The sequence below is a fragment of the Scardinius erythrophthalmus genome (assembly GCF_964197995.2).
Source record: "Scardinius erythrophthalmus genome assembly, chromosome: 24".
Classification (NCBI taxonomy): Eukaryota; Metazoa; Chordata; class Actinopteri; order Cypriniformes; family Leuciscidae; genus Scardinius; species Scardinius erythrophthalmus.
In genome coordinates, this window is record NC_138244.1 from 13,228,358 (window position 1) to 13,246,088 (window position 17,731).

At 35.9% G+C, this 17,731-nt stretch overlaps 1 protein-coding gene and 1 long non-coding RNA gene across 2 annotated transcripts; both read right to left on the minus strand.

Annotated features, from left to right (window-relative positions):
• Window positions 1-6,751: 6,751 nt before the first annotated feature.
• On the minus strand, window positions 6,752-13,546 carry ndufa9a (NADH:ubiquinone oxidoreductase subunit A9a). The gene is made up of 11 exons (XM_081355512.1): window positions 13,446-13,546; window positions 12,070-12,240; window positions 11,873-11,970; window positions 11,705-11,796; window positions 11,004-11,145; window positions 9,617-9,719; window positions 8,622-8,692; window positions 7,774-7,850; window positions 7,570-7,665; window positions 7,105-7,171; window positions 6,752-7,022 (listed from the first exon to the last, which is right to left on the minus strand). Exons 1-11 carry the CDS (start codon window positions 13,498-13,500, stop codon window positions 6,852-6,854), a joined length of 1,143 nt encoding a protein of 380 aa, XP_081211638.1. The 5' UTR covers window positions 13,501-13,546; the 3' UTR covers window positions 6,752-6,851.
• A 1,468-nt stretch (window positions 13,547-15,014) lies between these two features.
• LOC308684714 lies at window positions 15,015-17,660 on the minus strand. The gene is made up of 5 exons (XR_014029391.1): window positions 16,836-17,660; window positions 16,293-16,380; window positions 15,849-15,893; window positions 15,473-15,660; window positions 15,015-15,129 (listed from the first exon to the last, which is right to left on the minus strand). It is a non-coding gene; the product is annotated as an uncharacterized lncRNA (long non-coding RNA).
• Window positions 17,661-17,731: the final 71 nt, after the last annotated feature.

The following is a 17,731-nucleotide window of genomic DNA, read 5'->3' on the forward strand; positions in this document are numbered from 1 at the left end:
TCCACTATCCCTCTAGGGGGGTTCGGGGGCATGCTCCCCCGCAAGAAAATTTTGTACATTTTAAGGTTAAATTAATGCATCAATCTGGTACTTTGAGAGCTAAAAATTAAGAGCTTCAACCCATGAACTGTGCACATTGAACAAAGAAAAACCATTGACTTGTACCTGGACACTAAAGAGGGCTCAAACATCTCATTAGTTATCATGATATAGAGTCTCAGTCTACATTACATTATCACTGGTGTTTATGATTTATATAAGTATTCCTATGACGTAAAATCCATATAGCCAATCATATGTAGGCTACTTTATAAATTAAAATGAATATTTCAAAAGTATATTTTACATTACACTATAGTATCGGAAAATTACAATACTTTTGTCCTCGTAATTTCTTCACTTGCAAGAAATAAACCCTTGAGCTTTTATTTTGGATAAAAACACCAGATCACCATGCTGATCGCATGAGCAAAGTGCGCACTTTTCTTTAAATCATGCAGCACAAACAGAATGTCTAGGCTACTTAATTAAAGTCTTGTGCTGTTTTATAAAGGCACAAAGCCTTTTGATTTCGATTTTAATTCATTGACAAAATATAACGCTAGAGACCTTTATGTTAGGCTATAAATTTTACATCTCAAGTGTTGGGAAAAGGGAGAAGAGCGATTTCGGCAAAAGGCGGATTCGAACTCAGGTCGAACGCATCCAAAGCTACTTTCAAGCACCTCACGCCTTACGACCTATGCCACTGTAGATATATAGTAGTGGGCGTATTTTTGCTAAAAAATACAGGCACTTAGTGCAAATATACGCTCCATTATCGGAAATGTAAAGAAAGAAGGATTTTTCTTCCACTCACTTGGGCAAAAATCTTTTGGTGTGGTGGGGGCTCTCAATGGCGCCCCCCAGCTGTTTGCGCCCTAGGCGACCGCCTAGTTTGCCCAAGGGTGCAGGGATTTGTATTATTTTGAAGTACCCCCGGACGCCGCCATTGGCTAACGGAACCCCACCTGCAGTTAGCATCCCATTGACTCCCATTCATTTTGGCGTCACTTTGACAGCGAATAACTTCACATCTGAGGCGTTTAAAGACTCCATTTGTCCATTATTTATTTCTAAAGAAACACGACAATGTATAAAATGCTCCATTACCTTGTATCTTACGTTATGGCCCTGTAGAAGCAGTTTTTGTAAAAGTAGGCTAACGATTGCGTCACAGCCACGCGACTCTCTGTCGCACAGTAGAGAATTACCGTATGGACAGGAGGAGAAGCTCGCGGGCAATCGGGGGGACGTCGAGGCAAAATGACAAAGTAATTAATTAGAACACCTACAAAAAGTTTCTCTTGCTCCAAGATCATGGACAGCTCCTACTCACGCTCTCCGTCTCTGCGAGTTTCGGAAGGTAATGATTCAGATTGATCTTGGCACAGCTACTAGAAGACAGACGGTTTGCTCACGTCACATCTACGTCGTCGAGCTCAGTTTGAGTCTGCGCAGTACGCTGGACCCCCAGGAAGTAAGATTTTCTAATTGGCTTCACTTTGTCTCCGTTGAATTCAATGGGGTCGCTGTGTCCATTTCTTTTACTGTCTATGAGTTTGCCTATGCCTAGAAACGGCCCTGTGTAAAGTTCACAATATAGCATTGGATTTCTGAATCTTTTTAGTGAAGTTAACAAGAGGGATCCTGTAATTATGTCCCTGAAATTATGATCCTGTGATTGATGCAAATATCTTTACTACTGAAACATCAGTTATTTTCACTAGCTTTAAAGGAGTGGTATGTACCTTGAACTAACAATATTAATCATTGTGTGCTTGCTTTCATTTGAGGTGCTCTCTACACGCAGAGAAATTTGTTCAGATGTCAGGGCCTGTATCTTGCACTTTATTTCCTTTCAAAGACCTCTATATTTATAGTTCAAAAGTAGCATTCAAAAACTATCATTCAAATTGCAATTTGTTGCATGAAATGTAAGCACTTTGTTTTTAGCAGTTTCACAACAAATGTACTGTCAGAGGTGTAAAAAGTACTAAAAAATGTTACTCAAGTGAAAGTACAAGTACTGAGGGAAAATTTTACTCAATTAAAAGTAAAAGTATCTGGCCAGAATCGTACTCGAGTAAAAGTAAAAAAGTACCACATTAAAATTGTACTTGAGTATTAAAGAAGTAAAAGTAATAGCAAGAATGAAAACTAGAGATTCTTATTTAAGCTTTTAATCTCTAAAATCATGAAGTGAATGAACCACATACAAGGTTTTATCCTGCTTTAGAACTGTTTGTATTTAATTGTATTTATTTATCAAACTATAAGACTACTATCTAATGCCTATATGCAACATTCTTTAAACAATCAACTAAACATGCTTTTACCACTAAAAGAAAAGAATTCGCTAAGGTACAGCCACTGGTGCTCTTGATCCTGTGGCTGATTTTGGACCATAAACAATGGACAAATGGAGTCTTCAAACGCCTCAGATGTAAAGTTATTCGCTGTCAAAGTGACGCCAAAATGTAGGGGTGTAACGATACACGTATTCGTAGAATGGTTCGGTTCGTTGGACCATTTTTCCTGCCGACCAAAATTTCGTTATTTCAAATGTAGGCGTGTTGCACGTGGCAAGCGCGCTCATAATGTAAGAGACGCCGGCACAACCACAACATTTCCCAACATCAAATGGCAAACGTAATGCAAGAGGAACGAAACTGCTTGTTATTGTGTGGTTGAAGGACCGTTTATCAGTTTGGACCAAAGCAGCGCGAGCCAATCGTGATCATGCGACACTGTTACTACACAGCGCTAATAAGAGATCCAGTAAAGAAAGCATTTAAAATCGCCACAGAAGTAATAACATCGCTGCGAGATCTAGTGAGAAACATTCACATTTCTCCGTTATTAACGGATCAAACAGCGCTGATGTGGAAACCAGGAAGAAACATTGTGCCATGAATGAACTATCCAGTGTCCACAGATCTGCAACATTTACCATGGATTTACTGTAGTAACACTAACTAAACAGCAACCATGGAAGTTTGGCAGGAATAGTAGGCTACAATGCCTTCAATGCCATTGAATGCCAATCAATGCCATTACGTCGGTTTTATTTTGACATTATGAATACAATTGCTGCCCTCAAATGTTAATCTGAACTAAAATAAACCTTTGTTTATAACTACTACAATATTAAATTTCATTTTTTCCAAGGAGCTGTTTGGTTTTATATGCTCCTAAGAACAGTCAATTATAGCTCCAGAATTGCTCAAAGTAAAAAAAAAAATCATACTTTATGATGTTAGTTTTAATAAAAAAAAAAAAAAATTGAATCAAGGAAATTTCTCTGGCATTTCTTTCTTTTTGCTGTATCGAACCGTACCGAACCGAACCGTGACACAAGTGTATCGTATCGAACCGAACCGTGAATTTTGTGAACTGTTACACTCCTATCAAAATGAATGGAAGTCAATGGAATGCTAACAGCAGGTGATGGCTTGTTAGCCAATGGCGGCCCCCGGGGGTGGTACGCTCTTCGGCTGCTGGATTGTCCCCCTGAGAATGACTGTAATAATTTCTCTAATTTATAGGTCAACGTGCTGTGCATTGTGGTAATAGATGCGACATGACGTCACTTCCAAAGGACCAATGAACATATCTGACCAATTTGGTGAAATGTGAAAAAAAATCTCATTAAATTAGACTAGACACTAAACTTAATTAAACTAGGCATCAGCGCAATTCAATTGGTTTGGCAATAGCAAGGAAAAATAGAATGAAGTGATCTCCAAAAAAGAAGTACTTTTTGACTGTAAATAAAATTGTAAGGAGTAAAAAGTACTTTTTTTTCTTAAAAAATGTAATTAAGTAAAAGTAAAAGTACTGATTTTTAATTGTACTCAAGTAAAGTAAAAATCCCCCAAAATAATACTTAAGTACAGTAATCAAGTAAAATTACTCAAGTATTTTACACCTCTGTGTACTGTTGCATGTTACTAAGTTTTTTTTATGTTAAATGTTATTCAAGTCAGCACCTCTGTTTTTAACATTAGTGCAGTTTTAGTACCGTTGTATTAGTGATTCACTAACAAATGTATTGTGACCTATTGCCACATAAGGGCAATGTTGATATACTGGATATTTATGTGGCCAATTGTGCAATATGAGTTTTAACATTTCTACAGAAAGGGTGTTGAACCCACAAAGAAACTGTCAGTTATTAAACATGTTTGCTGTTTTTTTATGGCAATCATTAAAGAGATTAAAACAAAGTAATTTCTGTGTGAATTTGAAAGACGTTTAACAACCTCTCATACTGTCAATTAAATATTGCTGTAAGTTTAACTAGATTGAGCTAGATAATTTTGAACACTCAAAATAAATAAATAATAAATAATTTAAGCAGAAGCAGAAGTTCTAACAATTAAATTAGGGATGTCCCGATACCACTTTTTCACTTCCGATACCGATACCGATGCCGCAGCTTTGGCTATTTGCCGATACCGATATCAATCCGATATTTTTATTTTATTCTTGAACTAATACTACTAATAATAAAATATAATGGAAGCACTTTCCTCAATTAGCCACTTAAAAACATCTCACTCAAATGGAGAACAAATACTTCTCCAGTATATAGTCCACAACAACAGTTGAAAATGAAAGACTGCCAGCCTTTATTCAAAAGACCTTGAGATATGTTTGGTAACCTGAATGAATTTAAAATTAATTTGCTATATTTCAGATCAATATATTTGTTTCCTTTAAATTTTAATTAACTTTAACTTTATTCTCATCTGAATTATAAATAATTTATTTCTGTATAAAATAATACTACCTTTAAAAACATGATTTTCTTTTTTATTCAATGTAGAATGTGTAACTTAAAAATAAACAGATTAGTGCTCTGTTTTAGGACAAGAAATGAAAACCAATGCAATGATGAATGTCCAAAAAGAAGAGATCATTTTTGCTTTTAAACAGCGTGTGCGCGCGCGCGCGCGTGTGTGTGTGTGTGTGTGTGTGTGTGTGTGTGTGTGTGTGTGTGTGATTTTGGTTGAGTTACAGTTTGACAAGAGTTTACAGTTTGACAAAAGCACAATGTTGGGTTTTACACAAATATAAGTAGGCTAAACACTTTTTCCAGTTTTAATGATGTCCTGTATGAAAATGACGGAGTATGTTTTTTTGTTTCCACTGTTCGATCGCGCCCGTGCCTCTCTCTCTGACACACACACACACACACACACACACACACACACACACACACCAGCATTGCAATCTTGACATCGCAGCCTGTTCATTTTGCTGCGTTCACACCAAAACGCGAATAGAGCGTCAAATTTGCGTCTATCGCGTCTAGTTCGATGCTTGAACAGTTTGAATCCATTCGCGCGTCCAAAGCGAATAGGACGCGCCGCGCGCGTATAATGATAAAGTGAGCGTTTGAAGCGATATAGACGCGCGTTCAGAGCTAAGGCGGGCTACAGATTAGGTGTCCCTAAAGAACCCGCATATGCGCGTATCTAACAGTAACGTTAGTTTCGTATTACATTAATTAATGTGCACGCGAGATTTATTTATTTTCATACCGTGTATTCTCTGTGTAAATCCATGCACCGAACGTACGTTCAGTACGAATACGTACCGTTCCACCCCTACTGGGTATCGGATCATAGGTATCGGATAATTTTTTTTCTCCCCTCCGATATCCGATCTAGCGTTTTGGGCCAGTATCGGCACGATACCGATGCCGTGGATCGGATCGGGACATCCCTAAATTAAATAGGGGTGCATTATAAAATGTTTTATATTAATGTAACTAAATAAAATTAAGTTCAACTAAATGGGTTAAGTAGAAGTAACAATTATTAAATAGCGGTGGATTTACATTTTTTTTATACTAACGTAACTAAAAATTGATTAAGTTCAACTTAATGCATTTGTTGAAATGTAGATAAAATCAATTGAGTGCAACCACTTATGATAAAAGTAAATAAAAATTATATATATTTTTTGAGTATAGCCTATAGCTATTATAATAGAAATCCATTATTTTACTTGATGAGCATAAAATACTTCTTTCAAAAACATTAAAAATACTAATGTTTCCAAACATTTGACCTGTACTGTCACTTTAAGATTCCTCAACAATAATAAGTGTTACAGGAGGAAACATGAACTGAATAGAGGCGATTGAGGATACAACTTCTTAACCTCAATTTTCTCTGTGCTTTTCTGCTTCACAACAGGCTCTATGAATTTGACTGAAAATTAAAGTAGATATAACATTGGAGATAGTGCCACAATATAACGTAAAACCTTTCACGAGTTCACACTTGCATGTAATCGAATGTAGGAAACATGCGTATTTGGCGTGCTTTCCGAACTCAAAAATGTGTCTCGAACGCAGAGTTTCTCTGGCTGGGATTGGGATAGGAACAGATAAAAGTGAGCTAGTTTTTGGGGTGGAGGAGGGATGCTGGAAAACTGTCGTGGGACAGACGTGAGTGAGTCGGCTAATGATGTTTTATTAACATGACATATGATGTTTTGCGATCAATGCTAATTTCTATTGAAGTAAATCACCTACAATAATTTAGACAAGATCACAAGTCATTTTGAAAACATTGAATATTTAGTATAAACAAATTTTTTTTATAATCACATCCCTCCTATCTGTAATGCGTTATACGTCAGGAAAATATACGTAAATGCATCTCACTCCCCTCAAGAAAAAAACATGAGCCAAAGCTATAGGTTGTATATCTTTATTTATGTACAGAAAAAAGTCAAACTAGACAAAGTGAGGACCAGCAGAGAGCTGACTGGACACAGGATCGACCACCGCGTGCTTAAAAGCTGACCGTTTTGGCGGGCTTGGTCTCTCCGAGCTCAGCATCCAGATAACGGTAACGGCGATGGCGACGCAAGGTTTCGATGGCCTTCTGCTCGATGGAGGAAGGTGTGATGCCCAAGTCTTCCAGTCCTGGGAGGTCGGAGCACTTCATGTCCGTTGTGTGGAACTACAAATGAGGGTTTAGATTACTTGGTAAGTTCTTCATAATAAACTAAATATATTATGTTGTAATGCTCTGACACACATACCCGGTCGACTTTATCACGGGTTGTCCAGGGCTCGAAAGGGTTCATCTCAAAAAAGCTTGCGATGAGGCTTAAACCAGAGAACACAAAGTGAATATGATGCTGCCAAAGTAAACATCTGAAAGGTTAAAGGGATCACTCAAAAGCACACAAATATAGTCAACAGACACTGTTTATGTGAATAAAAATCAATTGAATCTGTTCATCATATAAAACGATCGTGTCTCTTTAGAAGACTTGGATTAAACCACTTGATTTATTTGTATTTCTTTTACAATCTGTTTATGAACATTTTAAAGCGTCAGAGTTTTGGGTGAATAAACTTTTAATGGAGAGACATTTGTGTTTTGAAGTCTTATGGGTTTGGAATGACATGAGGGTGAGTAATTGTTGCCATAATTTTCATTTTCGAGTGAACTATCCCTTTAAGAAGAGTAATATGTAGTGATTTTTTTAGGAGATGCTTACTGATAGAGAGGGCGAGGCATGGGATAAGCCAAAAAGGGTCTGTGTGCCAATGCATACACGTACTCTACCAAGTCATGCAGTAGATACCGGTTGGGCCTGTGGAGCAAGAGATTCAAGTTTTCAGACAATAAATCATAGAATGGAAATGCATAATTCTTTTTTTAAGTTAGAAGGCAGTAAAGGAGAAATGGGGCTGTTTCTTACCCAACTAATGCATACGTTTTCCCATTAGCATCGAGGTCTTTCACTGCATTGACAATGGCTTTGGCCACATCCACCACCTTTAAAAATTAAACAAGGGTAAAATATTTATTTATCTCAAATAACAAGAGAACATGATCATGTAAATTTAAAGTGCCCCTATTATGCTACTTTAAAGGTTCCTAATTTTGTTTTGAAAGTCAGGTTTACATGCATTCAAGTTCGAAAAACTCTTTAATTTTCTCCTAATATACATTGCAGCATCACCTCTTTTCTCACAGTGTCTAAAATATTTAGAAAAATAATTCAGTCTCTCTAAACTCCTCCTTTTTGAGAGCCTGCTCTGCTCTGATTGGTCAGATGGCCCAGTCTGTTTTGATTGGTTCAGACACTACCATATCTGAATTTCGACAGCAATACGAACAGTAATGATGCCATCGGTTTTACCATAACAGTTTGAGTCCTCATACCTTGGAAGTGGATGCAAAGTGGATTTGCTTTCGCAGCGCAGAAAACAACATCATCTCGACATGTCGACAACACAAACCAAACTTCCAGGCCTACAACTACAGTGTTTGAGTGCGAGTCAAAACAGACGTTGTTCAAGGGCAGCCAATGAAGGTCATAGGCTGGCATCATACAAATTTGTTACAAACCTTCATAGATTTGTGCAGGAAGTAAGACTGGAATAAGCCTCATTTCAGGCAGTTCAGACAATAACTTTGTGCACTTTGATATTTTAAAACTTTGCAGACTTTTCACATTCACAAACGGCTATATTACACACTACATGAAAGGTAATAGGTGCACTTTAAATAAGATGTGTTCTTGTGTTCAAGTTTGATACTTACATGAACAGGCTGCTTGACTGTCTTCTTGCCCATTCCAATTAGAGGTACAGCTTTGCCAAACCAACGCATGTCTAAACAGACAATTACAGGAAATATTATGGATTCAACTAAACAAGGTTGGAAAGAAGGAAAATAGAATGTCTGGTTTGGAACAAAATGAGAGTGAATTAAAAGCCAAGTTTCAAAATATTCACCAATAGCTGATGGAAATGGTAATTATCGAAATTTACTTAAGTTCAATTCAATGTCGATACTTCAAATGTTTTTGTAGAGAACAAGAGTTTTAACACAAATAAATGTGATCACATGACAGAACTACAAATGCATCTGTATGTTGCTTCCATTTAATTGCTGTTTCTCTGTAATTAATGTTCAAAAGTGCATTAAATCTATTCAAACTTCAAATACTGTGGAATCTAAATTCTGAAAAACAGTATTTATATGGTCTCATCACCTTCCCATTGTATATTACAATCAAAAGTATTTTCTGTGATTTTTTTCTCAGCAGGGATTAAAATAATAAACTCATCCTTATTTGTTTACAATTTTGTCAATTTAAGTCGCAAATTAAAATATTTGACACATTTTGTGCTGAAGATGAAAAAAGTAAAACTGCATTCTGAATTCATTTCAACTGTCTCATTACTTTCTCCATTCCACAAAGATTTGGTGATATCTGGGAATGCGAAAGACGCAGAATTTGCAATATACACAAAATTCTGCATGGAAATGGCTCAAGGGTAGAATGTTCTTATTTTTGATAAAAAATGTTTATAGGATGCCATTACACTTTTATTAGTAAAATGCCAATTGGATGGAAACAGACTGGAGAAAGCAAATTGTGTTTATTGATTATTAAAAATTCAGTTTATTGATAACAGAGCTGTGCAAAATAACAGAACTCTCATTTTCATACAGATCTACCACATAAAATGAAGGCAAATATTAAATTGTTCCAATCAGCAACCGTTTTCAGGATGCAGTCAGATACCTACTAGCAAAGTGGTTCAAGAATCTATCTTCTCTTCCAAAGCACTCTGAGGGTTTCATAATGACGGCATCAGGGAACTCTTCCCGCACCGCTGCCTCTCCTACAGCCTGCAAGAGTACAACTCATTACAACCAGTTATGACATGAGAACAGTGCAATCATCATACTTTATCATTCAATCATGCTTTAAATTTGTAGAATGCATTACTATTGACTTCGGAAAGGTTTACCTATATTAGGAGCAGCCTAAATAGCATTATGGTTATTGCTTAAGATGATTTTCTGCATAGGTTTTGTCAGTGGAGAAACGGAATTTTTTAAAATATTTTTTTCTTTAGAGTAATATAATGTATAGGTATATACATATATATATAATATAATGTATAGGCATAGGTTTTGTCAGTGGAGAAACGGAATTTTAAAAAAAAAAATGTCTTTAGAGTAATATAATGTAGTCAGGAATCGAGCACAGTAACAATCAATAATATATATATATATTATAGGCACCGCAACCCCGGTGCCTTTAGTTACCTTAGCCGGTGCCGCCGGCTTTGGCCCTTCATCGCTGCTCGCAGCTATATTTATATTTTATATATATATATATATATATATATATATATATATATATATATATATATATATATATATATATATATATATATATATATATATATATATATATATAAAAGACTGAAAATATTACTTGTCTTACCTTATTCTGATTTTATGATACACTCAAAATATTCCACAACAAATCCTTAAAATTTAATGTAAAAATAAAAACGAAAGTAAGCAGTGTTGGGCTCACGTAACCCTCTCATTAGAATAAAAATGTTTCAACATTTGCGATGTATTTGGATGCTAAACTATTCTTTATTTTTCGAGCATGTTAAGGGCCCCAAAAGTGCCAGAGAAGTAAAAAATAATAATAATAATAATAAATAATCCTAACGAAAACAATAGGGCCTTTGCCCTTTCAGGGCTTGGGCCCTAAATATGCATTAAGAAACTTTAATATGCATTAATAAAGTTTTATGTTGATTTTTTTAAAGGGTTACTTCCCTGACAAATTGGGCTGTCAATAAAACTTGGCTGCCTATGTAGTACAAAGGTGAATTATTATTATTTTTTAATTAGTGCTACCTGACTAGAAAAAAACAGAAAAATAGGCTAATGTCTTCCCTTTTACCAAATATGTAGGAAAACGTCAGTAACCATAATGCACCGGGCACTGCTGGGTAGTAATAGATTACATGTAGTAAAATAAATGTAACATAGTTCATATACATTTACTACCGACATGGTAACAATACAAAGCGGGTTGAAAATCGTTGAAGTTCCACTTTAACTCTATGCACACCCATGGTTTTTGAATAGGGATGTTACCGTTACCTTATTCCTTAGATACTTAGAGGGGCTGCGGATATCTGCATTAAGGTGGGACATATGGATAAATTTTTTAATTCCGGCTTCACGAGCTGCCCTCGCGATCTGCTGGGGGATGGAGACGTAGATATCTTCAAACTTGTAGTTCCTGTAACAGAGAGATACAATGTTTTACAGAAAAAAACTATATAAATATATCTGTAGAACACGTCGAGGTATCTAAGTTAGAATTTCGTTTAGCTTAGGCAGAATTTAGTTTCATAAAATGGCTGATGATCATTTGATTTTGAGATATAGAAAAACTCTGTAAACTGTAAAAAGAGAAGCTTTAGAGGCTCCCTGCCGTTTTTCATCAAAATAAAATTTTCATGGTTTAACATTTGAGAATAAAAGACATTCGAAGACATCCATAAATATTAGTATTGTAATTTTACAGTTGTAAAGTAATTTTTTTAAATACTCGATATTTCATTTTACAGTGAAATATTAAAAGTGTCATATTGCGTTGTTTTTATTTATTCATTTTATATCGTTTTTATAGTGTTGTAATATTTTATTATTATCATATAGACATATTGATATATAATCAAAACATTTTGGACAAATTGTACAGTCCTACAAACCTGGAATTTTTAAGTCACAATCACAATATTTATCAAAATAAATCAATAATTCCCGCCAAATCGCACAGCCTTATTTTCCAGTACCTGGTCTCCCACTCTCTTCCCACAAGGTTGATCACCACGTTGGAGTGAGCGATCGCTCTTTTGATCGATTCCTTATCTCTTGCATCCCATTCCTGTAAAAGCATAAGCTTAGCCCACTTTCATTAAAAAGAAAACTCTCCCTCTATAAATGGTTATGGGTGTACTCACCATAAAGATGATCTGGCCGAGATCGCCCATAGGTCTGAGGTACATAAGATCGTACTGGTCACATCGGTGAGGAATCACGATCTGGGAGCCCATACGTCCTAAAACAAACCCCAACAACATTTCAAACGAATGAAACGGCAAATGCAAAGTGAATGAGGTTCATTCCGGCTTTTACGATGAACGATATGTGAACTCACCGAGTCGGTTGACAACATATCTCCCAAGGAATCCAGTGGCTCCAAACACTGTCGCAGCTATTCCACTGGAGGACGAGCGGCCTCCTTTTCCTTTCGGCACCACGGCATGATGGATCTTCCTGTGCTGGACAGTCACAGGCCCAGCCGCCAGCAACACTGGAGAACAGGTGCCTGACGAACAGAGGAAATAAACCATGTGAAAACAAATGTCTATTCAAATAATATAGACATAAAAAGTTTATTGAAATAATTCAAATACACAGATGAAACCCTATAATCCTATAATGTGTACTGTATAACATATACATTATCAACATGATCAAAACTTTGCTGGAAACCCCTTTGTAAGCAATCTACTACATGCTTTCTGTCATCTGATTGATAGCTTTTACTTTTATAGCAAGTTAAAAGCCTTTTAGTGTAATTCTAAAAGTGTCCACCTTCAGGTCAAGACTTTTTCCTGTGAAATCATTACTGATTTTTATAAAGTAAGACATATTATTGGGAGATACAGAATGGCAATTGATATTTATATACATTTTATGCAAGTAGTATGCTATAGTATAGCATTTATATTACTTACATTACAAGCTATCATACTTCATCTTACTTTTTGTCAGTATAAATGTATCAGACTGCATATATTTGCTTAGTTTGGGCCTCTGAATAAAATCGAGGTGTTTTTTTCGCTCTAGAAGTATGAGCTCCACATTTCTCCAATATCATACTATATGGGCAACAAATGTATCAAATATGATACAAAACATAAAACACACATGGAAACTTACAAAAAAAAAATATTTGTCTACAGTTTCAATAAACTGTTCTGTTTAATTGTATGTATATAACATATGACTTTTATAAACAGGGTTAAATGTAATAGATAAAGGGCAGTACGACTTGATGCTTCATAATAACAATAATATAGCATAAAAAATAGCATGTTAAATGTTGCAGAAATTATAGAAAATAATAAAAGACGCATTTCGGGCATCTTATGTGCGCCTGTGATGTAAATAAACACCATCTAGGTAGGGAGCTCACTATGTTTTGAGACATACTCTCGGATTATGCTACACTGCACACTGTATTGTCTGCATTAAGATAAAAAATATCAAATTAAAGTCCTGCAATAAAACGACTCGTTTTTGTAGTTTTAAATGACACAGTAGCACATTTATACGGTATACTGCATCTGTTCTAGTGCACAATGGAGGCCTGATGTCTTCAGCCGGGGTCACAAAACACAAGACAAAGATTTCCTTTAAACATGATCGAATCGCTATATTATTCGTCCTGTTAATAGCCTCAGCTATAACAGTGTTTCTATACAGTCCCACTGTCTGTATGGTAAAGTAATCTAATGGTGAGCTCACCTGAAAGCTTGGGAAGGACACCGGCAGGACGGCAAAGCAGAGTGACAGCCGCCATGATTCTGGACGTCAGCGCGGAGGACGGAACCTGAGGAGGGTCAAACGCAAACCGAAAAACTCGAATTTTGGGGATAAGTACGATAAGAACATGAAGAAAGCATTTTCTTTTCTTTTATAATTTTAAGTATGTTATAGAAGCAAAAACCAAGCTATAAAAATATTGAAACAGGAAAACAGAAAACTTCGGACGCTAATATAAAGGATTCTTCCCACATTTGTAGTATTGGCATTACACGTTGTTTACCTTGGTAAAAAAATGTACTTATTTTGTTTAAACGTTTTATAGCTTAACTCTGTATAAATGCCTTTTCTATAATAATTGTGTGGTGACGATAAGAATCCACATATGGGCAGAGGTGGACAAAATACACAACTTCCTTACTTGAGTGAAAGTACAGATAGGCTACTACTGGTCAAATATTACTCTTGTTACAAGTAAAAGTTGTAAAGACCGATTTTTACTTAAGTAAAAGTACAGAAGTAGGCCTACTTGCTTTTAAAAGTACTTAAGTATCAAAAGTAAAAAGTAAATGTCAAGGCAATGTTTTATTATTGTATGTAAGGGGCGTTTCTAGGTTTTAAAAACATCAGGGGCTGGGGTGGGTAATAAGATAACATGATTCGATACAGAGAATATAATGTATATTTTAGGCCTATATGCAGGGGGCAGACTGGTTAAAAAATTCAGTCCTGGGCCTGGCACTGTTGCCACACCAGCCCATATTACCACACAGACACACACAGAAAATTTGGATTTCTCTGACCTACATATGTGCATTTTAAGGTATTTGAAGGCCAACATTTTTTGATAACAATTATAGTTTTAAAAGCATGTCAGTGGGCAGTATACATACATTATTTGTCAAGCAGATAACAGTTTCTTAAACATGAGAATGAGGATAAATGTTGAAATTAATGATCCACACTAGAAAATGGAAATGCAAAATGTTTCTGCTTATAGTTGACAATACACAATCACATATTCCAAACAGGAATGGCCTTAAATGAGAAATCTTTCAAGGATTATTTTGCATAGATGTAAACTTTTTAGCATTAAAGTTTGGTTTCAGCAACTTGTTTCTTATCAATTGAGACTATCAATTATTGTTAGTTAATCAATGTTTTTGGCACTATTAAATCAGTTAAATTAAATTTCAATTGTTCACTCATAAAGACAGTCACTTGTCACCACCTACTGGCTTAATGATGCAAGTTGCGCAAACACAGACAAGCGGAGTGATACCCCATAAGAAATTTTACCATGGTACTAGTACCCCGGTATTTTTGACAGTACCATGGTATATTGATGGTACCATGGTACACATATGATATGCACCATGGTACATAAACCATGGTATTTTTAATAGTACAATGGGACGTGTACCATGGTATGTACCATGGTATTTGTATCATACCTACAACTGTCAAATGTACATGAATTTAAATATTTAGCTCAGGCAAATAAAAAGACAGTAAACTAAAAAATATTTTTCTCATTTTATTTGATTTTTTCCATAGATTTAGCATGATTGTCTTTTTATGATCTTGGCCGCATTTGACAACTTCTGGCGAATGAATCCCTCAATTTCAGCATCCGACTTTTCTGGGAAGACAGATTTAACTTCACCTAAAGAGAGAAAAGAAGGGAAGAAAAGGAAAGGAGAACAGACACGTTACAGATAGATACATTGACATTAAGTACAAACAGGTACATATACATACATACAGATATTACAGATACAATGACAAACTATTGAGAGTGAAAGAGTAACAGTAAGGGCAACACATACCCACGCCTGCTTTGCAAAATACCTGGTTACCTTAATTTCTTAAGTCTGTATGGCTCACTCAATGTTTTCTAATGTTTTCTAATGTTGTGAAATGATACAACACTACACTACACAGTGCGGCAGGCATTTGTCACTCTTTACGGATGGTACATTACTGACTGTCAAGAAAAAAATACTTACCACAATCTTTTTTTAACATCTTCACTGGGGAGTGATGGTCGTGTGTCTCCCCCTTGCATGATGACCCAAGCCCAGTCACACTGTGAGATGCCATGAATGCAGTGGTGTACAGGCCATGCATCAGATCGTTTGTATATTATCACTGCTGTGACCTTGATGCAGCGGTCCCTGATTGCCTGTGGAATATCCTAAGAACATAAATTGGTATCACATTGGGTCATATTACCAAAAGCTTGTTATGAAATAGTCGTGTTGGGGTTCAAAGGGGACAACTAAAATAATTTTGTTATCTTCCTATTTATCTCAGATTTCTATTTGCAGAAGTTCCCTGGTCCCACTTTATAGTATACTTCTGTTATTAGTGAATATAACTTACCAGACAGACAGAACGGTCATCCACAGGCAGCTGTGTTCTGGAAGACTGCATACAGCATTTAAAAAGCACAGAAGAATGTATGTTAGCCTACTCACAAGAAACCAACAAGAAGACAGACAGACAAAACAGTAGGGCTGTAATCAACAAAAGAAAATCTTGGTCGACTGAAGTCCTGAAATTTCTGACAGCGTTGCATCACGTGCACCTGCGCAATATCATATCAAATATAAATTTGCATTTGACTTTTTCCCCGTCAAATGCTCTGACAATTAAATAAATAGTATACAGTGTGTGTGATTCAAAACATGGCTAACTATCAATTATTGTGCCAAGGTACTTGTATTCTTGTACTATCTCAATAGGTCGGCCATCAATGATAGTGAGGGGAAGAGGGGCTCTGTTTCCTAAAATCAATAATTAATTCGTTAGTTTTGGATTTCCTACCTGTATTTCCTACTTCTCCGGCAGCAGCTTTCTTCAGAAATGTTGAAGTCGTGGAGCTTTCCCTCTGTTATGGGTTATTTTATTGCTGCTGAAATCACAGAACATTTTTTTTATCAATATTTGTTTACCACTGAGCTAGTTTCAACCAGGTTTCAACCAATTCCTCACTAAATGTAAGTGACGTCACCGATTACATACGTTATGTTTAAAGTTACTTTGTGTAAAATAAATGAGCTCACTTCCAAGGAAAACATATAAACATAAGAGGTGATTAAAAGCCCAAACTTTCATAAACAAAAGCTCAACCGAGTTAACGTTAACTTAACGTTAGTTTACCTCTTCTGAAAACGGTTGAGATGCTAACGGACTTTTCCCGAAGACACAAAACCATGTCTATAAAAGTATTCAACAGAAGCGTATCAATTACTGTACAAGTAAGAGAAGTGTCAAGAACAGTTGTGTGTATTATTCTTGTGATTTTAGAGACTAATATCACCTGAAAGTAGTGAAAACAACAGCGAGAGAGAGAGTTTTCCTGCTTACCAGTCACACTGTGGTCCAGCGCCGTTTCCATGGCAACTCTGCGCCGCGGCCGCTCCAGTGTTTGAAAGCGACATGAAAGTTCAAAGTTCACGCGCACGGCGCACCACGTCAAAATCATGCAGCATTTACAAACATCTAGAATTAGAACATTACTTAAATAAAAATCTCATTAATATTAAATTATGAATTTAAAACTGATTTTGGAGATCTATGACTCGTTCATTAATTAATTAAAATAAAATAAAAATATTTGGCTTAGTTATTATTCATTAGTTATTTTTATTTTTGCTAAAGTATAAGCCTAAAGTGTTAATTCGTCTTACCCCGGGCTTAAAGTAAAAATATGTCTGTACCATGCGACCATGCAAAGTACCATGGTAATATTTGAGGTACCATGGTTATATCTGAGGTAGTATGTACCATGGTAATATCTGTACGGCAGAATGTACCATGGTTATATCTGAGATACTAGGGCATGTACCATGGTAAATCTGAGGTACCATACTATGTACCATAGTAACATACTGTACAGTATACAGTATTTCAGATATTATCATGGTACCATGATAATATCTGAAGTACTATAAAGTATGTACCATGGTTATATCTGAGGTACTATGGTATGTACCATGGTAGGTACCATGGTAAATCTGAGGTACCATACTATGTACCATAGTAACATCTACAGTACCATGCAATGTACCATGGTACCATGATAATATCTGAAGTACTATATAGTATGTACCATGGTTATATGTAAGGTACCATGGTACTACTATGGTATACCATGGTATGTACTATAGTACATCATGGTAAAATTTCTTAAACTGTGAAAAGGCTGATACTGGTGAAATACATTCGAGGACCTTATATATATATATATATATATATAGGCT